Genomic DNA, 21,959 nt, shown 5'->3' on the forward strand with positions numbered 1-21,959 from the left:
GAATCAACAGGTTTTCATGAGAGAAAAAACGTGTCAAAGGAATAAGAGGAAATCCTTATCTCAGTCTGAAGCTCAATTTAAATTCGAAAATACCAACTACAACTTTTTTTTAACATTTTTTTGCCTTTATTTAAAAATAACCGTTTTTACTTTTCCGCACACATCTAGTGTGTGAGGTAAAGTATTGGAATCGGTCAAAAAATTAACACCCATCAAAAATGTGGTTTCTGGGTGTTTTTGGGGCCAGGGAACACGAATCTAGCGTTTTTTCGATGTCCGAATGTATGTGCGACTGTGCGTAAAATTTGTTAACACGATAACTTTCAAACAAGAAAATAATTCAAAATCTGACTTTACAGGATGATTGGGGGTGCCGAGGAATAAAAACCATTAGATTTTAAGCGACTTTGGTTGATAGAGTAAAGTGTCATGTCTGGTGTGATGCCCATGGCCATCCATGGAAAAAATTCAATTTTTCTTCCAAAAGTGATATTTAATGTATTCTTAAATATCCAAAAAAAAATTTTGGTTTCTTGGTACGAGAAAACCGAATATGACGTTAGTTTTGCGATACAAATAATTTTCGACACACTTTTCATACAAAAATTTCAAAAAAATTGGATTTTTGTATGAAAGTCATGCCTGTATGATATCGTAATGAGCTGAAACTTTGCACCGGTTATTTTTATCACACAAAATTACCATTCCGAGAGTTTGAAGACATTTCAACGCATATCAGGGGTACCTCCTGAACAAAATTTTGGTATTTTTCGCTCAAAAACGAAATTTTGTATGGGAAGTACCCTTAATATGCATTGAAATTTCTTCAAACAGAATGTCAGAGTGTTAACTTTTTGTGAAAAAAATAACCTCTGCAAATTTTCACATGATTACGATATCATATAGGCATGGCTGCGATACAAAAATTCCCATTTTTAGTAGTTTTTGTATGAAAAGTGCTTCGAAAATTATTTGTATCGTAAAACCAATGTCAGATTCAGTTTTCTCTTGAATTCTTTGAGTAAAAGATTTGTAATGAATGCATGTTGTGGATCACAGTGCGGAAAAGTTCATCTAACGGATGTAAGACATTTTATTTTATGTTCAAGTATTATTTGGAGGGAAATGACTTTTTTCCGCCGCAATTAATGAGCCGGATAAAGAAAATAAAATCAACTGTTACCTCTACATCCCCAGCATGTATTCTAAATTTAATTTTTTTACAAAATTGAATACACCTGAGTCCAATTTCAATGGATATTTTCTTCGATTGCAAAACCTTAAACTTTTGCTTAAACATATTGATAAACGCTGTATTATAAATCATTTTATATTTTGATACATAAGTTAGTAATCATGTAGTCTCAATATTTTGGAAAACTTCATTACATATTTCAAAGTATACTTGATCCGATCGTCGATATTTTTTTATTTTTCGGTGCTTAGTACTGAATCAATGATGCGATCTAATTAATCGAAGTAAGCATTAAAAATGCTCATTTCAAAATTCGTGCCAATTGTATTTTGAACTTCGAATTGAACAAATCAATATTCAAAAACTCAAAGAATATAAGAAATGAAGATCGCTTTGATATTTTTGGTGATCTCAATCACATTTATTGTGATAAACTTTGTACAGCTAACGGAAGCTATAGTCGGATATTATGGTGAAGCAAAAGATGCAAAAATCGGTGATATACCCTACATCGCATTGATAAAAGTGCTTCATCCGCATATGGGAATATTTATGCCAATTTGCGCCGGTTCGATCATTTCAAAATATGACATATTGACGAATGCACTTTGTGCTTCAGCTTGTCAATATCCACCACATTGCAAGCTATACGTTGGACGAGTCAACGTTGATGATGGTGGCGTTGAGATCCAAATTGAAAGCACTGTTTGGCACGAGAGCTATGTTGAAATGGACGCAATTAAAACGTTCACACATACAATACTTGACTTGGGGATTATACATACAAAAGGCATTCCATTTTCAGATAATGTCACTGACATTGAAATGTCGAATACGCCTGTAGGACCAGTAAATAATTTTGTTGGATATATTTTCGGCTGGGGTGCTGATACTGATAAAGCGTTCAAAGAAGTACCTAAAGTATGTATGAATATTATTAAAATACCATTTGTTGAGAACTCATTTTTGATGAAAAATACTTTGTTTTTTTGTTTTTGTTTCTGTATAAATAGCACCACCCTATCTTAAAGTACGGGAAGGTGAGCTATTTTAGTTGTAAAGCTCCAACAGACAGGTTCAGAGGTATTTGTACAACTATAAACGACGACTTTCCGGAAGTCCAACCAGCCATTTCCGATATGGGTAAGTATTCTTCAAGTGGCAAAAGGTGTAGGCATCATGATATTAGAAGCAATAAACGTGACCAAAACAAGAACCAAAATTGAAAAATCTTGTTTGCCACTTTACTAATATTACAAGTATTCAACCCAACAAGCTAGCTGTTGATCAACACACAATTTTAATTGTAATTTTTTATAATTTCGTAGGTGCGCCTATCATAGATAAGAGCAGTGGTAAAGATAAGCTGGTTGGTGTCGGAAGCTACTATCACTTCCGAGTAATTAAAAAAACTATGAACGAATTTTTTGACTATTAATTTGACCTTCTTTATTTCTTACATAGTATGAATTTGCGCCTAATAAATCGACACAATTTCATTCGGATAGCGAACAATGGTTGCTATACAATAAGTACTTTCCTGTTGGTGAAAACATTAACTGGATCAAGGACAACATGTCTCAGCATTAGCTGAGTACCACTTTACACTTTTGGTGGGTCTTCCTTTGTTTGGATTTTGACTTGCAACACTTTTTGAATGTAAACAATATATATGTACGCGTGTATGTGTGTAGGTGATTACAATTATTTGTCAAATATAGACAAAAATATTTTTGATTTTTTCCTTCCTAAATAATGCTCCTTACACAAAAGCCACGCAATACATTCTCTAAATAAAAATACGTTCATAAAATGATAAATAGGTTTTCGAATGTTGGTTTTTTATTTGATTTGAAAATATTTCGAGGTGTAAACCATATGGATAATTTTATTTGTGATAAAAATGTATTTGTGTTGTTGCATACAAAATCATTTAAATCGCACGTCAACGGCAGCACATACGAAGCGAAAGGGGAATATGCAACCGTTTCGTATGCGTTAGCCGTACGAGTTCAGCATTACTCAGCTCTCAGTTATATGCTGAGCAGCAGGAAATAATGATACTCTGCCAAAATTTCGGTTCCATGCGGAAAAGTCAGCTTGCGTACGTAAGCCTCTTTATTTTAACTCAAGTTCACTTTAATTTTATTAAATTAATTTTCGATTTACACATGAGAGTTTTCAAATTCAAACTACAATTTGACACGTTGGAGAATTTGATTTGGTGTATATTCAATTTTAACAAAGAAACGCACTTATTTCGATTTTAATGAGAAAACCAACTATTTTTTTAATATTTTAAGATCTAGTGAACTTAATCCATATTTACGTGCACAAAAAATGCGCATTTTCAAAACTAAATGACTTTTAATGTGTTTTTCTAATCCTAATGCTTCAATTATGATCTGTATAGCTCTAAATAAATATGAATTTATTTTCCATTTGTCTTCACACGCTGAATTAAATTTAAAATGAAAGACGATTCAAAAATCGTAATATTATTTTTTTCGACAAAAAATACTACTCAATGGCAAAGATGATTTAAGTAGATTTTTTTCCTAACTAAATTATCTTATTAATTGTAAAAAAAAATATGAAATTTTAAATTAAAACATTGTAAAACTGGCTACAAAATATATCGAAACCCCTCACACCCAATATTGATTGCGACGTAAAAGCGGGTTTGAATGTTGTTGTCGCTGTAATGTGGGTTGCAATATCGATGAGTAATTGACTTCGTTGGCCACATCACACGATGAACTCCATTCGTCTTGTTCATCTCCGTACGGTGAATAGCACGGCAATTGATGGAGCTGTTGTGATGCACTTACATTATTCAGGTCGATCATTTCGTCGGACTCTGAATCGTCGACATTATTGATCGGAATCACTTTGCAATGTGGTATACTGCTAAGCACAGGCAGTGATGTTGTCACCGAGTCTTCGCCATCCGATGGTGAATACATGCGATTGTTATTGATGTTCATGAAATCGGGCGGACGTGGCAGTGCCGGATAGTCTTTGTCGATGTTATTTTTGTTTGCCTTTGAATTCGAATGGCATCTCAAAAAGACGATCAAAACTAAGACTAGAACAAACATTGCCGCCAATGTGGCGATTAAAAATAAGTAATTTATCGTCCATGATGCTTCGTATGCAATATTTACATTGTCATTCTTATCAATACTATCGACTAGTTGTGATTTCAGTTTGTGTATTTCAATCGAAACAAACGATTGGCCTGGCTGATATGGCTTCACATACAGAGCATATTCAAAGTAATCATTCACTGAGACGACGTCTTCGGGTAGCTTGCGAGCAATGAAATAGATAACACCACTCTTCAGCTCTTTGTATGTAAATGACGATATGTCTTTATCATTTGAATGCTCTAGATCGCCTGTATTTCGAATGATCTTCTTTATTTTTCCATGATCCGGTTTTCGGGTGATCACTATTTTTGGATTGTAACGATTTAATTTCATTTGATAGGGATTCTCGTCCATGAACGATGTTGTTAAACGGATTTTATCTTCTGATGCAATTGATATGCCATTGAGTTTGATTAGAGGCTCGACGATTATTTTCACCTCGACGTTCTCGAGTATTCCTTGACTCGTATCCGGAACGTACACTGTTACCTGAATTTTTATTTTTGAAATGAAAATGGAATTTGTTTTATTAGGTTATTTTTAGTAGTACTTTGAAAACTTTTCTATCTCCCGGCGCAGAGCTGTTTTGGGCACCGTGGAGGTGTGTGTACTTTTCTTATGTGTCTTCTTCTCTCTCTTGTATATTCAGGTTCGGCACTTGAAAGATCATATGGAACAGTCCACACACTTCGTCGGTGCCTATAACAGCTCTGCCCCAACTAGCAATACTTTCTCTAAAACCAATATTTACCATGAATTTATCGCTCGATTTTGACATATCACTTTGAAAGTAAACAATTTTCTTGTTGACCAATTGATTGTATGTAAATCGGCTCGTTTGTCGATTTTCGCACAGCAAAACACCATTTTTTGGTGCATCGGTAACATTGTACACCAGTCGATTGCGATCGGCGTTTGTATCAACTGCAAAATGTGTCTCACGAATATGCGTTGTATTTGCACCCTGTTGCATATAAACCAGGTCTTTTTCGTTTCCTGGCCCAACAGTGACCGGTATTACTTTTAAATTGAAAATCTCCGACGCTGGTGCAAATTTTCCGTCAGAAACTCGAAAATAAAATGTCGTCAGCTGTGGCAAATGATTGTGAACGTACAGAATTCGATTTTCATTAATGTCCAACTGTGAAAATCGATTGCCATAAGTCATAATGTCTTGTGCAATTCCTTCGTCTGAAATTTTCATCAAAATTCCAATGGTGGGTGCACTTATGATATCATAAATAATGTCAGCCGGTCCCGTATCTGCGTCTTCAGTCAATAGCTCCTTTTTCGTTATCGTGCGATTTTCTCCTTCGATTATTGTCATCTGCGGTGATTGTGTGACCAAATAAAATTCATGATCGTTGATCGGATTGATGACAACAGGAATCGTTAGATTGCACAGGAATATATTGCCTTGTTGTAAATACACCGACAATCGAATTTTATCCTCGATGGTATCGGAATGGTCATGCAAATAGTAAACTTTTTCGGAAATAAAATCATCTAAAGAGACTCGGCTTAAGTTTCGTGAACCATCAATTGGCGCAATTATACCGTGTGCCGGTTGATAGATGTCAATGAATAATTCAGGCGATGGAATTCCCGCTCGAGTCGTTAAATACTCGACAACTTTTGACAAATCCAATTTAATCGGTGCCTTTTCACCTTCATCTAAATTCAATCGATTTACCGGTAAAAATCGCACCAAACCACCCGATGACACCGATATCTCAATATTGAATATTTGATCGATCAAACTATTGGCAAACTTTGATTTCACATCAAAGTAAAATGAATCATTTGATTTCAGCTCAACGGTTGGATGTGTATGTTCATAAACAATTCGCCCTTCGTTTATATCGTGCTGGGTAAATTCACTGACTTCTTGTGAACTTCGATTGTCTGTGTGATCATAAACGATTCGACCAAATTGTGGATTTATTGTTATCTCATAAATGACATCGCGAAGTTCATCGGAACATTTGAATTTCAATTGCTCTGGCATTATTTGCTTTCGTGTCAATGGAAATACGTGCAATATTTCATTGTGGATTTGCTCCAAATTCACCGGATTCGTTGTGATGAACAATGTTTGCTCTGGGCTACTGTGATCGCCGTCGGTTACATAAAAGTCGATTTGACCATTCAGCTTGTTCGATGTATGATGGAAAAATACGAGATTCTCGTTGATTTCATATTGCGTAAAATTTGTCAATGGCATGCTAAAGACGTCATCTTGATGAACAACAACACCACCAACTACATTTACCAACAAAAACCTGATGTGGTCGGATGGTGTATCGTAGTCTTGTGCCACTGAAATTAAGAAGAAAAAAAGAGTTAGTTGGAATAAAAAAATCAGTTTTTTATCAAAATGATTTTTTTCTTACTTAAGTCCGTAGTTTTGATGGGCGACCTTCCGCCAACCCACATCTGTAGACCTGTATTTGTTACGACTTGTGGCTTTTCATCGTTTACTTGAATGATCGTAATGTAGAAATCAAATGGCACACTCTCCTTGTTGCGTGAAACAGCCACCAAGCGAATGACATCTGTTGAATTTTCACTTCCGTCATGGATGTAGTAAATTGTACCACTTTCCAACTGCTTATGTGTGAAACGATTGACTTTCGACGTTTCCGATTTTACATCACCAAATGATGGCTGCTGTAAAATTCGATACTCAAGGATCTTTCCGCGATAGTAATCCGAATATGGAACCATATCCATTGGCTCTAGTTTCAATGATTTTCCTGGAGGGAAATTCAATTTGAATGGTTTTTGAAATATATTTTTTTCATGTGAATTATTTTGCAATGATTTTTAAGTAAAACATGAAGCTTAAGAGAACAAAAATTACCTTCTTCAACCGAAACGTTTTGAGTTTGAATGTACAAATTCTCTGGTATAATGACGATTTTTAGCATTAGCCCTCGCAGCCAAGTTATGCCATTCGTCACATCAAATATGAAGTGATCGACTGATTGATTCACACCAGCTTGAATATAAAACATTTTCTCCGAATTGATTGTCGACTGATCGAATACTTTGCAATTGTATTCATCATCAGAGGTTATCGATTGAATTTCCAAATAGCCATGCTGCGGCGATGACGTTACCAAATAGGTTATGTCGCCAGGCGAAATATTTGGATGCACGATCTAAAAGTGAAATGATTAGAAAAATAACCAAAAAATCCTGCATGGTCTCGTTTTTTACCTCTAAAATATCGCGTGAAATCATGACACTGGTGGACTCTTCCACATACAGAGTTTTGTTTCGTCGAATTTGAAGTAGATCCCAATAAGCTGGCGGATAAATTCGAATCATTATCTCTCCCTCCGCTGAGATTCCTTTGGCTGTCACTCGATACCTATGGATAAATAAAGAGTCTTACAGGAGTAAGACGAACTTTTCCGCACTGTGGTATTTGCGTATTTTATTAAGCAAGTTCAAAATAATATTTGTTCGATTTTTCAAGCCTTTCAAGCGGCGTAAAGTTCGAGACCAAAAACCCTCAACTTTGGCATCGAAATATTCTTTTATTTAATAACAGAAGTACTCGAGAAAAGATTTTTCACACTTTCATGATGAACCCATTTGTACGACATTTGAAAGTATTTCATTTTCTAACAAAACACTATAAAAATATATGTCTGACGTTAATTTTGCCATAAAAATTATTTTTGAAACACTTTTCATAACTAACTATACTACCTTAATGGCGTGAAACTTTGTACAGGTTATTTTTTTCACAAAAAAATAACATTTGGAGGGTTTGGAGGAATTTCAACCAAAATTAAGAGTACCTCCCATACAAAATATTCGTTTTTGAGCCGAAAATTGAAAATTTTGTATGGGAGGTACCCCTAATTTTAATTCAAATCTCTTCAAACTTTCAGAATGTTATTTTTTTGTGTAAAAAATAGTCTGTGCAAAGTTTCACGTCATTAAGGTAGCATACAGGAATGGCTCCCATACAAAAATTCAATTTTTTGAGATTTTTTTAAGGAAACTGTATCAAAAATTGATTGTATTTCAAAAATAACCTCGGATTCGGTTTTCTCGTACCAAAAAACCCCCCAATACATATTTTTGAGTGTTTAAGTCTACATTAAGTATGACTTTTGGACGAAAATTGGACTCTTTTTCATAGGTATCACTCCAGGCATGGAATTTTTTTCCATTAACCAAAGTCGCTCAAAATCTGATGATTTCTATTCCTGGGAACCCCAAATCATCCCGTGAAGTCAGATTTCAAATAACTTTTCTGGGTGGTGAGAAAATCGATGGACAAATTTTGCGTACGGCGGACAACGTACGACGTACGACGTACGACGTACGACGTGGAACAGACCCACAACAACCATGCTCAAAACGGCCTGATTCGGGTTCTCTGACCTCAGAAACGTCCAGAAAACATGTTTTTGAAGTTTCGTAAATTTTGACCTATTGCAATACTTTCCCCTTTCACACTAGGTGTGTGCGGAAAAGTAACATGGAAATTTACGATTTTCTGATAATTAAAAAAAACTAATCTGACATCGTTATCAATAAGAAAACGTCGTTTTTCTCTCAATTAAAAAAGTTTATCTAAATAAAGCAATGAAAAACTCACTTGATTTTATCCATCGACGCTACGTCCGAATTCCAATAAACGAGCCGTTCTCTCATGACATCGGTTTGTGTGAAATTTTTCACCGAAGTTATGTTATTATTGGATCTAGCCATAATAGTTCCATTGAATTTCCGTCGTAAAATTTTCAAAACGCCATAATTTGGTCCCTCAAGCACCGTATACTCGACTTCATCCGGAATAATATTCAGATTCGTTTCAATCGCCAAATCGCTCATTTTGATTAAAATATACTTGCTTTCTTGTACAACGGTTGCATTTTTCTCCGTAATATTTATGAATGGATCGGCAGCAATGACATCAAATTTACTTGGCACTTGAAACTGTCCGTCAGTCACAACAAACGAAACTTGATTCACTTCCGTGTTGTCCAAATGTTTCAGTAGAATTCTGCCCTGATCAATATCCTCTTGTGTGAATTCGCTTAAAGATCGACCAGAGCCAGCATTACAAAATTCAACGGTCGACGAATTGATTTTCGTATAAATAATGTCGATAGCATTCGTATTGATATCGGGATCGATAAAACGAAGATCGACGGGACTTACGATTTTATTCTTATTTCGAACTACATGAAAAACTTTATCGTCCAGTCTATACGGTGCATTGTCATTGACCAGTGTTATATCGACCAGAATCTCACAAACATATTGAAAATCTTTGTTCAAATCGGACATTACCAAAAAGTACATTGAATCGGTTGTCGTTTCCGAATCGTCGTGACAATAATAAATATCGCCCAAATACAATTTGTCCAATGAAAATGAATCGATTTGTGATACCTTCATGGTTTCACTATTCACATTGCATAATACACCATTTCGTGGTGGAACTGATAACTTTAACATTAGAAAATTGAATTTGTTGAACAATACTTCGAATTGTTTTCGATTCAATTGGGCTCGATCACCTTCTTTAACATGAATCAACTCACGAGTTTGATAAGATAGCATTTTTGATAGTTCCTCCGGTGGATTATAAACTATTTTAATGCTACCAAATACGTCATCGCATTCGGGAACTGATATAACAAACTCAAAGACATCAATAAAACTCGAGTAACACGTTTGATACGTTCGATATCGAATCAAATGCTTGTCAATGTCTTGTTGCGTAAACGAATCACCTTCTTTTGCATACTCCGGGTAACCATTCACATAGATTAAGCCATATCGCGGCGGTGTGATTACGGTGTAGATTATATTTCGGGGAAATGTTTGTAATGGTGTTGTTTGATGGAAAAGATTCGAATTGGTGATCGTTTTTTCTTTGGTTCCGTTAATTTGCAGCGAGTTTTGAATTTGGATGCCGATTTTTAGTTTGGTGAATGTCAAACGAAAATCGTATTTGTTGCTCTTTATCGGACCAAACGATACGGTGAACTAAAATGAAAGAAAAATGGGATTTTTTTTTATTATTTGAGAAGGGACTTGAAATTCGTCGATTTATTTATAAAGAAGGTTTTGGCGTAAAAGGAAAAAAAGGGACTCTTTCGAAAGCGAACCCACCTTAAAATCATCATGAACTGGGAAATCCGTGTTATGAATGTATCGAACTTGACCCAACTGTATTTGATTGCTTGTGAAAAAATCGACATTTATCCAAGACGAATCAACCGCTCGAAGTCTTTGAATGTTACCAAATTGAGGTTGCTTCACTATTGTATATCTGTAAATCGATGAATTTGCGTTAAAAATATGAAAAACAGAATTTTTTGATGATTTGGAGACGGAGCTGTTATTGGCACCGAAGGAGTGCGGTATTTCTATTTTTAAAACAGCTCTGTTCCTCCAAATTAGAAGTGCAAAAAGATAATAATAAAGAAAACTCACTTAACATCAATGTTGTCATCGTCTGAATTCGAAACAAATGAAAGATTGCATGGTGTAATAAACGCAACGGATTTATGAACCAAGACCATTCCAGTATTGTTAATCATGCGCAATTGCAGTGGAAGTATTGAAATCGGCAAATATGCTTTTTCGCTAGTTTCCATTCCATCCGAAACTTGTATGGTCAAATCGAATGATTTGTCATCGGCCGTTTGACTATTCACCAAATAAGTGACAACACCTTGATTAATATCTTCTTGAGTGAAGGTGTTTGACTTTTTGCCCGAAACTTCAATCACCCCATTGTGTGCAGGTGAATCGGGTTCGATTGGCGTTACGATTGAGTACAGCAATGAACTCGGTGGACTATCCGGATCGTCTGCTGTTAACAATTCCGGTGTTATAATTTTCGGAATGCCCTGTGTCAATCTCAACACTTTATTTGAGTTCATGCGAAGCACTGGGGCATCATTAACCGGTGTTATGTTGGCATGTAAAACGAATCGATGTTTTCCAAAAAGTGCTTCAGGGATAACTTCACGATTTGATGATATAAATTGTAAATCGATGGTCATGTGGTCGTTTGACTGTTCGTCTCCGTTGTGCATGTATTTCACTTTGTCCGTACTCAATTCGATCAACGAAAAAACTTTGCCTGATACCGTATTATTGCCGCCACCCTCAGATGCGATCATTATTTTACCATGTTTTGGCGGCGAAACAATGTTAAATACGATTCCAGCTTCCATTATACCAAGTTTGGTGTAATCGATTAAAACATCGATCGCTGATGTCGATAAAAAAATGCTATCGCCTTCGAGTAACTGCAATGGGTTCACTGATAACAATTCTCTTTCTTCGATGCGCGTGAACAGCTTGTAATGATCATTAAAATCAGCTTTTATACAATATGCCTGCTCACAATAGCAAATGAAGTCATCATGTTCATGCTGTTGGCATGTACCACTTGAAATGCATGGATCTTTTTCTAAGCATGGGTATGCCCAGACACAACCTACTTCAACGGCATGAGTCACTTTCATGTGCGGAAATCCAACGGCGTGCTTATCGACCATCAAGTTTTGAATGCAACCGCTGAAACTTTGTACCTTGAGTCCTCTTTGCGTTGCTTTTCTCTGCCGAAAACTGCTTAAGCCGCCGACAAAGTATTCTTCACCAATCTCCAATATATTGCTGCTTTTGCTTGCAAATGTGGCACTGTGTACTGTTTCGTCGACGACCAACTGAGGGGAGGGGAAATTGATCGAATATGGTGAAAATTGATAAAATCGAGAGGGCCCAAAGTAAAAATATCATACCTCAACTAGAAATGGGCTATATGAAATGGAAACATTGTGCCACTTTCCATCGGTGATATTTCGTTCGGATACCAATTCCACTGCATTTGATCCTTTGCCCACTAAAAATCGTATTCTCGAATTTACAATTTCCAGTGCAATGAAATCGGCGGCACTATTATACAGAACCATGCCAACCGTCTCTATTGTTTTCAATTCCATATTCCAACTGTAAAAGTTAAAAATGAATTATAAATTGTTGTTCTTGACTCTGTATAAATCATAATCACTGTCATTCAAAATGATACCTTTCGCCGGTATGAACGGCTGGCTTAGCAATCATGACAAATGAATCGTCACGTACGAAACTAATCCCTTGATGCTGATCAGCGTCAAATTCCGAACTACAAGTCCACAAAACATGTACGCTCGACACATGCGATGTTCGCTCTCTGGCCCGTTTGAACACATTTATGTTGTTATAAAATACCTAAAATAAAATAAAGCATTCCAATAATATATGCGCTCGGGGAAATAAAACATGTAAAATGATATCATATTATTTGAATGACTGCAATGTCACGGTTAAAAAACAGTAATTAATTAGTACAATGATCTAAAAATAGCAAATTGAACTCTGCAGATCTACATTGATTCAAAGAAGAATAAAAAAAAAAAACACAAATGCTCGCATGCTAAAAATAAACAACCGAAAAAAAACATACTCGAAGATACGTGATAAATTTAAAGTGGAAATGAAATCTAAAGAATGAACAAAAAAAGCAGTTAAATCGTGCGCCATTATCTTACGTACATCTGACATGCATCCTCGAAAGTTATCCACTGAATTTAAATAGGCTTCACTGTAGTCACCCAAACCGCCGAAAAATACACCGAAATGCACATTCAATTCACCAGTCTGTGGCGGCAACATTTTTCTAGAGCAAAAAAAAGGAGAGAGAATCGGTTACCGTTAAATCATTTCTGAATTACCTTAAATATCAAATGTTTACCTTATAATTGGCTCATCGATTTGGATCGTTACGTTCGTATCGTATCGCTGAAAGGAGATATCGTGCCATTGCAAATCGTTCACTTTTAATGGTGACCATACCTATAAGCATTTGGTTTATTTTAATTAACAATCCACGCATATTTTTCATATTAAGAGAATGAGACAGTAAATTATTTTAAAGTTCAAACTTTGGTTGTGCATTCGATACAGAGCTGATATTGGTACTGCAGAGGTGCGGCACACGAAAAATTACATGTAATAAGTGCCGGCACGTCGCCAATAACAGCTCTGATTCGATAACACCGAACGGCAGTCGTTTTTGACAAACGTAAAATATGCAATTGGTTTATTTTCGGTTTAATCAATTGAATTTGCATGGCGAAAGAGTTTGTGTTTTCACCAAAACAACCATTTCTCATTAAAATAGAAATTTTTCCGAAAATTCTTCAGGAAATTCATTCGGAGTTCGATCTCATTTCTATTGCCATAATTAATTGAGCGAAAAAGTAGCCGTCGACTAGTGTATTCATGTAAAGCCGAAAAGAAAGTTATATAAAATCCACCTCTGTAAAATGTTCGTTGATTTTAAACTGCAGCTTGATTCGGCCATCGTCGATGCTAAGTAAACAGTAATCAGTTCGACCGGCAGCCAAGAATAAAAGGCCATTGTCTTGACGTGTTCGAAAACGAAGGCGTAAATTTGTAGATAATTTTGCCTCTTGCAATGGCATCACCACATGACTGTCTCCAAAAAACGAAACTGCAAATTCAAAAGGTAATAAAAATTAGAATGTTGAACTTTCCTTTATAAATAGCATCATCTTGATCACTTTTATGTAATTTTTCCTAATAAAAAACTTTAAGTGCCTTTCCAAAGAAATTTCCATCAATAAAATCTAGCAATAGTAATTTTACATAATAGACATACATTCTCATATGGGAGGAATTTCCAATGCTCAGTTAGGCTTTTTGGAATTAAAATGAAAAGAAGTGTCATTCTTAATTTTTGACGCTCTATCGATTGGAATTATAATTTTTTTCCTGGTCCCTCCCTATCTTCCTTATGAAGGCTTGCACTTTTTTCTCTAAAAATTTTTGCCTTACCGGCCTTAGAGTGGAGAACACCCCCCAAACTCAAGGTATTTTTTGATCCTCTATCCTCTATCGATTGGTTTTGACTCCCTAACCCCTCCTTACTCTTTAATATTATTTTCGATAACAATGTATTGATGAACCCAATCGAGAGTTAGTTCAGGAAAGTTATACGCTTCTTTTATAAAGCAATGTAATTCATTTATTAAAACACTACATTTCTGATCACCTTCTATATTTTTTGGTTGAGGCGCTTCGTCAGTCTCTCTACACAAACTATTCCTGATTAGCCAGAAAAAAAGCACACACATTGAACTGTGTAACATTGTCATGTGTATTAAAAAGTTAGTTCTTAGTTATTTATTCAGTTGTCCGAATATCACTGAAAGATTGCAATTTTTACTTTCTCAATAGACTCAAGAAATGAGATTATGCGTCGTAGACACATTCAATGTTCAATGTGCTACAAACCAAAAAAAGATAATGGCTTTATCATATCACCTTGAGCAGATGTCAATGTCGGTGGGCGCTGATGAAGCACTTTTTGTATGGAAATATTTGTTTAAAATTCAACAATACGCCACCTATTGAAGACAATAAAGATTTTCGTTACTACTGCTGTCTTGACACAGCTCTAGCGAACTATATAGCTGTATTGCAAACGTATTAGTACTGACACCGATTCTGTGTATGCGTGTGTGTTGTAAATTTTGTACAAGCAGCTTCGGTTGACGACTGAGTGCAGAATTTGCAATACAAACGGACACACAAAATCAGAGTCAGTGTGTTCTTTAGTAACAAAAATCTTTATGTATTTTAATAGATGTCGTATTCGTTGAATCTTCAACAAAAAATCTTCGATACCAGCGCCCACCGGTCAATGTTGATGCGGTTCATGTTTTTTTTTCTGTTTCATTAACAATAAATTATCACTGTGTTCGTAATAGACTGGTTTTGGTTAAAATCATCAAAAATTACCTCAAGAAGACACCTTTTCTAGGGGATATTTCTATTCAAAAAACCCTAACTGAGCGTAGGAAATTTCCCCCCACACACACATGCTTATAGATATTTATAAATAAAAACGATGAACTTTTTCCACTCACCTTTAGCCGATCCCACCGAAGTAATTGAGCAAATCCATAGAATCGTTAAAAAGTAATCCATTGCTTATATTCTTACTACTGATGTGTTGCGCGAATTCATAAAAACTCCACTTGTTCATTACACCATTGCATTCTTCTTTTCCATTGCACGATTTCGATTTATATTCGAGACGAAAAAAATGTTCGTCGGGTTCAAATTTATTTCTCTCAATGTACGCTACAGTCCGTAGTAATTTCGAATCGCTGGGGAGTGCGTGTAGTGTAGTTAGTTTTTTTCGCTGTTAAATCTGTTAATAATAAGAATATAAAAATGGCAAATTCTTAATTTAATATTTCTTCGTTCCAATTTAGATATAAATCTAAATTTTAGATACATTGAAATCTGTTAAAGCATAAAAGATGGTTTTATGGGCAAAAAGGCGGAATGGTTTTAACAATTCCCCAGTACTGAAAATGTCCCTTGTTATAGATTAAATTAATTGTAATAGATTTAGTGCTTATTTGTACATTTCACATCGTTAGATTCAATTTAGATTCTATTGCTTCTGAAAATGTGTATTGAGATCCATTAATTAAATGCGGATACAAACATGCGTGCGTGCACCATGTTTATATGTTGTGGTTGTTGTTTTTTAAATGGGAATAACGAAAGAGTGAACGTACAACATGTGTTCAAATGTGAGCGCCTCATCGGCATTTCATGATTATCTCTGTATATGTAATACAATATCGAGTGTATTTATTTTACATAGGATGTTTGTTTTGTTCGGACTTTTTACAACAACTTAACGAGTTAACAACAACAATGAGTGTCTTGCAACCGTAGGTTTTTTTTCATTCTGTGTATATGGTAGTTTGATTTGCATTTTATGCATTGCTTAATTGCTTTTTAGCCAATCCCAAATGGTCTGTGAAGCATGGTTTTAAGTGTGTAAAGACCATTAAATTTGTTTATGCAAATCAAGTATTTAAATGACTCAATTGGAATTGAATACACGATTTTTTTGCGTTATCTTCTGATGACACATGTAACTAAAGATAGATCGCATAAGGAAATTTTTGACCTTCGATTTAGGTGCGTCTGCGTTTCTTGAACTGATTTGATATTTTGAAATCACAAATTTTAATTGAGAAAACAAAAAAGAAATTTGATCGCGATTTTTGAACATGTGTTTTTCGATTAATTTAGAGAAAATAGAGCATATGGGTCAGGCATACTTTTGCTATAAATTAATTTGAATTTTCACCAAAAAATCGCCTGAAATTCCGATTCGAGATGGAAACTAGCAAATTGAAATTATCAAAAAAAAAATGAAGAAAGATTTTGAAAGTGGAATCGTCTTTTTGCTCTAACTTCACGGCGATTTATGCTTCCGACACAATCTCCAACGGCTCCTTCGTTTATAACGAGGAGATTTCAAACCAGAAGAAAGCCGATCGTTTGTCAGTTTCAATTTATTTTTGTTTTCATTTACTTCATTTTATGGGCATTTGCATCTAAAACGACAATGCTATTGCTATTTTTAACCGTGAATGTTTAGTTTGGAAAGTGCTTTCTTCTTTTTTTTCTCTTTAAGTCGTTCCATCGTACATTCTACATGCCTCTCATGAAGAAGACATCGTCAATCTTGTGCTCCACGTCCATATCTCGTGTGTGTCTCAAAGGGAACATTTTCATGTCGCATTTTGTTTAGACGAACCGCGCCAAGTGAAAATGCACAACAATTTCACACCAAATAAACGCAAAGCATCACTTTTAATTTACGTTACTCGATGTGGCGACTCAACAAGAGCCTCTTTCGATGCGATCGCTTTTATTTTTATACGTATATACACACATACTGTCTCTACTTTTATGATCCCATCATTTTTCCCTGCGTTTTCTTTACAGCATCTCAGCACTGAACAAACAAACTAGACTATTGCAACTCACGGTACAATTCCTTTCAATTAAAAAAAAAAAAAAACAGGACGGATCAAAGGAGACTGAGCCGCAACGACAACAACAACGAAAAATCAATTTTCTACGGGTGTACCGTTTAGTCGGGCATATGCGAGCAGTTATTATTAATTTTATGGGTTTTAACGGTGTAATGGAGTATTCAGAATTATACACTTATTTGGAGAGAGAGAAAAAGAAATTATTTATGCAAAGAAACTATGTACCAGACTGGTTAAATGACAAACAAAAATGACACTTTTTTCGTATATGCGCAAAATTATAATTAGATTGCATCGGATTTAATGCAAGCAAGTGCTGTATCATTACAGGCTTCTCGACAACGATCACTCTTACGAAATGGACAAAGTCATTCAGTGCAACTCAGTGAGCATGAGCCAATTACATCGAATAAGTAGATGATGGAAATGATGTGATAAGTGCTCATCAACTCCATTCGAATCTTAATTTAATGGAAGAGGGCGTAATTGACTCAACGATGATAAGCACCGTCTTCAATTTATATGTGTTTAATTGTGAGCATTAAAATTCAATTAAAACCGAGTCTTATCGCACAAATTGAGTATTAACTGAAGAAATCGAAATCCATACGAAAATTAATTAAATTTAATTGACAGTTGGTTTTATACAAACGCTTCCTACTACGAAAAACATCAATGTATGTATAAATAAAAAAAAAAACTGAAAATAAAAAAAATCAATAAATATCGGTTATTCGATGGGAAACTCGCACAAACATGACGCTCTTTCTGTCTCACAGAAAAAGGTCCCATTTGATCGTAATCTTGTTTGAAAAACAATATTTAAAGTGTAGCAGTCTTTCGTCACGATGGCTGAAAGTATCTCTTTGTATAAGTAAAAACAAAAATAAGTATCGAACGAATTTTTTTTAACAGTTCATTAATTTCTGGTTAAGGTATTGAAATCGATGATAAATATGCAAATTGTGTACGATTTCCGTTATTCGTTGCGTTGTGGTGTGGCGTGAGGCACGCGGAGTAACTTCGATTCAATTGCGATGAAAATGATGACACATATTTCGTTGGGCCCGAAAACATATTAATACAAAACGTGACGACGTGTTATGCTTTATATTTCATTGTGAGAAACTAATATTTTTTTCTATGACAAAGAATCGATGAAAACAAAAAATTGACAATGTTGAGTCATTTTAGTTGCGACTAGAGCTGGGCACGAACATCAACGATCGATAAGTTTTTTTTTCCATTTTTGTGGTCGGTCGTTCGTTAGTTGAATTTAATAATGGTCAGTCGATCGTTCGAAGAAATTGAAATGTTCCCATATCACTTCACACTAACTATAATAAGTATAGAAATATGGCGAGTGTGGAAGGATTTATGATAAGAGATATCAGTGTGCGGGTGCAGAGTTGTAATTGATTCGATGAGAAAAATAGTGGCAATACAGATGTTCGCTACCCAAAAAATATTATCTAAAATAGCGTCAATTATTACGCATTATTATATCACAGCGCATAATCTAGGTTGCCTTTTTCAGAATTCGATTTTCGACCACCGGCGGACCTAGTTTATTAAATTATACTCAAATCACGAGCAAAAATAGTGTTTTTTTGTTCTTCGAACGATCGAAAAAAGTATTATTTCACCTTACAAACGAACGACCGACTGTTCGTGCCCGGCTCTGATTGCGACATTTCAGAATGGTTGAAAATTGTTTCCGACTCATTCGACACATACACCAAATTGCGATTTGTTAAAAAATTGAATAAATCAAATTCGAAATGAGATCCTAAAAATGTGTGTGTTTTTTTTGTTAAATTTTCTTTATCTTCAAATGCGATGAGTTTCCCTGCCAACGATTGAAGAAATTCTCTTTTCGCGGCCAATAAACGTTTGATACAATTTATCTCTTCATTTCTTCTGCTCACGAAAAAAAATAGTGAAATAGCATGTTTAGTATAACCCTGTGTATTTTGTGGCGCATAAAATTCGAAAGTGTCTCTGGATCAAAACGCATATAGACATAACATACACATCAAACACTTTTCATCTGTCATAAATCATCGCCGCATCATCGAGACGCCAAGATATGTACGTAACATGTCATTTGGTATATGTATTATGTGACTACTCTATGCTTGTTGTTTGGATTGACTCGAACGATTTCGAGCAAGCAGTGAATTCGTATCGCATTTTGTTTTCACTTGAATTTTCCCCGTATGTTATTTATTCAAACAACGGCGATGATCACTTTTCTCTTCTTTGTGTTTATTTTGTCGTTTTCTCAGCGTAAGTGCCGCACACACACACACATCGTGGAAAATGAAAATTCTAAATCGAGAACCGCGGTGCTTTACAGAAGGGGATTTTTTTCCTTTCTCTCGTCATTTCATTCAATTTACAGAATAGATTCAAAATGGGATGTGTTGGTGTGTTTTATAAATAAAACTTTTACGACAAAGTGACTCAATTTATCTTTTTTATGCCGTGAGCGCCGAAGACACGACATTTTCGAACCGAAGAAATACACTCATGATTTCAGCTCAATTGAGACCTTTTGGAACTACAAAAATACAATTCTCGCATTTAAATTGATCATGAAATCGATTTAAAATTGATTTCTTTCATTTTTATCAGCCTGCTTTTCTGTATTACACCCAACCGGGATTCAAGATCGTTGCCTACAATTCTATTTTATATTGTTCAACACACACTTGACTTATTTGCACAAAACTCGTAAACAAAATATGAATAATAAAAAAGGCATACACATACATGCACCTCAATTTGGATTTCACGGCAAAAAACTGAAATCGTTCTTATTTTTCTTGTGAAAAGAAGCAAAAACCCGCACGCAAAATAATCACTTGCAACTGAATGAATGTCGGGTTTTGTTCGATGCGCGAAAACATATACTTTTCCACTTAAGAGACGAGCAGCCAAAAAAACAATCAACGAAGACGACGCGTAGAGTCAATTTGTTCTTAATGCGTATACACTCTAGTATGATATCATTCATTTGCCGAATCTCTCTTTACTCATGCACTCACTCACATTCGAGATGGCTTTGAATCCTCTTAAAATGTGTTTTTGTTCCTTTTTCAGATCGTCATATTTTTTTTAACTCAAACACATCCGTATGTCATGCATATTAATGTCATTGACTGACTTCTCTTAATCGTTTCAAAAAAATCACTTAAATTCGATCTCGTCGCCGGTCTAGTTTTGTTTCAAAACGAAATTTTCTTGCGTCGACTTAATCAATACAAATTGGCATTCATGCCATTGAATCAACAAAACACTATGGTAAACTTAATTCGATTTTTATTAAGCAAAATTTATCGATCTTTCACTATAACCATATAGTTCCAATTTAAATACGATTAACGATTGAATACAATTTTCAGTGGAAACCAAATTTAGCGTGTACACTCACAACAACACACTTCTCCGAACTAAAGACAACACACAATTTCAAGAGAAATCGACTGCACGCTAAAGTGTTCTGTGAGAGAGCCGTGTTCATGCGCACAAACCGTATATTTGATCGGTTGCTGTTAAAACAATGAACCATATGATGAACCGAGCGGAGTACGAAAAGAGGAGAAACACATTTTTTTAGGGTGCGTCGATGTTCATGGCATATGTGTGTACGCATCTTACACAAGTAACGGTTAGTTGAGACCGGGATCATTCAACAAAGATCAGTTGATCACATGCATATGCATTCTGTATGACATCTGGTCCTCACTCAACACAGTGAAATTTGAAAGAGTAATTTGATTGCAAATACGATAGATGCAACATTTCCGAGAAATTACAAAAACAAAAACAATGTTCCGACCAACTCTGATTAGATCATTATGCATTTTTTGTTGTGCTGCATCTTTTTCCAAAACGACAAATTCAAAGAAACAACATGAAATTAAAATGAACTTGAAGAGTGACTTTCGCGACAATGAACCATATGTGTTTCTTTTTTCTTCAAACCATCGATTTATCTTCATCGTTTTGGGTGCGCGCGTTAGATGTGCATGCTTTTTTGAATGCATTCTCTTCGTTGCTTGCTCTTTGTCGATTCTTCGCTTGTTTCCTTTCAGTTCGGGGGAGTGCCTGTGCCGATTCGGCTACACACGAATGTGTGCGTGTTTTTTTTTTATTTTCCTACTTCTAATTCGTTGTTTCTTGAAGCGTCTTTATGGCTGTGCCGTTCTGTATTTCTTCACTTTCAAACTGACTATGTGACACACAGCCGTTCCGGCTATACATATTAACATTGATTGAGTTGTATATTTATTGCCCATTCAACATGCATAAAAATTACGATCAACTCGTAGTTTTCTAATACGTTGCTCATTCGATTTCTTCGTTGTTTACATTTAGAATACGAACAAAATTCCCACAGATCAACCAAATACCCCGAACTGAATTTAGACAGGCCAATTTATGATGGCTATTAGACGAACATGATTTTTTTTTTCAATGTTCGCTTTGTAAATCAGTGTTTTCTATTCGGCAATTGAATTAACCGCAAAAGAGCACTTAAAAGTAATGGTTGACCTTTCCCAATTTGCATTTTTGTACTTACCGACAACGAAAATGAAATGTTTCTCTCGGTATTTGACTAAATGTATACATTTTTGACACAGGAACCACATCGCCTCAAAAATTCTGCATTGCGCTTGATTG

At 35.3% G+C, this 21,959-nt stretch overlaps 2 protein-coding genes across 5 annotated transcripts; one reads left to right on the top strand and one right to left on the bottom strand.

Moving 5' to 3' along the window:
* The first annotated feature begins 1,474 nt into the window (after positions 1 to 1,474).
* On the top strand, positions 1,475 to 2,966 carry LOC116336936. Its single transcript, XM_031761168.1, has 4 exons — positions 1,475 to 2,116; positions 2,209 to 2,338; positions 2,524 to 2,594; positions 2,660 to 2,966. The coding sequence occupies exons 1-4, from the start codon at positions 1,577 to 1,579 to the stop codon at positions 2,783 to 2,785; spliced, it is 867 nt and encodes a 288-aa protein (XP_031617028.1). The 5' UTR covers positions 1,475 to 1,576; the 3' UTR covers positions 2,786 to 2,966.
* A 136-nt stretch (positions 2,967 to 3,102) lies between these two features.
* LOC116336935 (chondroitin sulfate proteoglycan 4) lies at positions 3,103 to 21,953 on the bottom strand. Of its 4 annotated transcripts, none has more exons than XM_031761165.1 (15): positions 21,859 to 21,953; positions 15,330 to 15,616; positions 13,695 to 13,891; positions 13,130 to 13,230; positions 12,931 to 13,054; positions 12,425 to 12,606; positions 12,138 to 12,345; positions 10,819 to 12,062; positions 10,495 to 10,654; positions 8,969 to 10,368; positions 7,570 to 7,723; positions 7,211 to 7,511; positions 6,741 to 7,103; positions 5,099 to 6,666; positions 3,103 to 4,836 (listed from the first exon to the last, which is right to left on the bottom strand). In XM_031761165.1, exons 2-15 carry the CDS (start codon positions 15,388 to 15,390, stop codon positions 3,844 to 3,846), a joined length of 7,056 nt encoding a protein of 2,351 aa, XP_031617025.1. In that variant the 5' UTR covers positions 15,391 to 15,616; positions 21,859 to 21,953; the 3' UTR covers positions 3,103 to 3,843. The 4 variants fall into 4 exon arrangements, with proteins under 4 accessions (XP_031617025.1, XP_031617027.1, XP_031617023.1 ...); XM_031761167.1 differs by lacking the exon at positions 21,859 to 21,953 and adding an exon at positions 20,325 to 20,704; XM_031761163.1 differs by lacking the exon at positions 21,859 to 21,953 and adding an exon at positions 20,046 to 20,704.
* Positions 21,954 to 21,959: the final 6 nt, after the last annotated feature.

The sequence above is a fragment of the Contarinia nasturtii genome, unplaced genomic scaffold, assembly GCF_009176525.2.
Source record: "Contarinia nasturtii isolate CC-2019 unplaced genomic scaffold, AAFC_CNas_1.1 Cnas_scaffold_220, whole genome shotgun sequence".
Classification (NCBI taxonomy): Eukaryota; Metazoa; Arthropoda; class Insecta; order Diptera; family Cecidomyiidae; genus Contarinia; species Contarinia nasturtii.

Coding starts and splice junctions, on each gene's coding strand:
- LOC116336936 (XM_031761168.1), top strand. CDS start 1,577: ATGAAGATCGCTTTGATATTTTTGGTGATCTCAATCACATTTATTGTG. Junction 2,117..2,208: donor CGTTCAAAGAAGTACCTAAA/GTATGTATGAAT, acceptor CTGTATAAATAG/CACCACCCTATCTTAAAGTA. Junction 2,595..2,659: donor GAAGCTACTATCACTTCCGA/GTAATTAAAAAA, acceptor TTTCTTACATAG/TATGAATTTGCGCCTAATAA.
- LOC116336935 (XM_031761165.1), bottom strand. CDS start 15,390: ATGGATTACTTTTTAACGATTCTATGGATTTGCTCAATTACTTCGGTG. Junction 13,892..15,329: donor TTCGGTGGGATCGGCTAAAG/GTGAGTGGAAAA, acceptor TTGAATTTGCAG/TTTCGTTTTTTGGAGACAGT. Junction 6,667..6,740: donor CATCAAAACTACGGACTTAA/GTAAGAAAAAAA, acceptor TCTTAATTTCAG/TGGCACAAGACTACGATACA.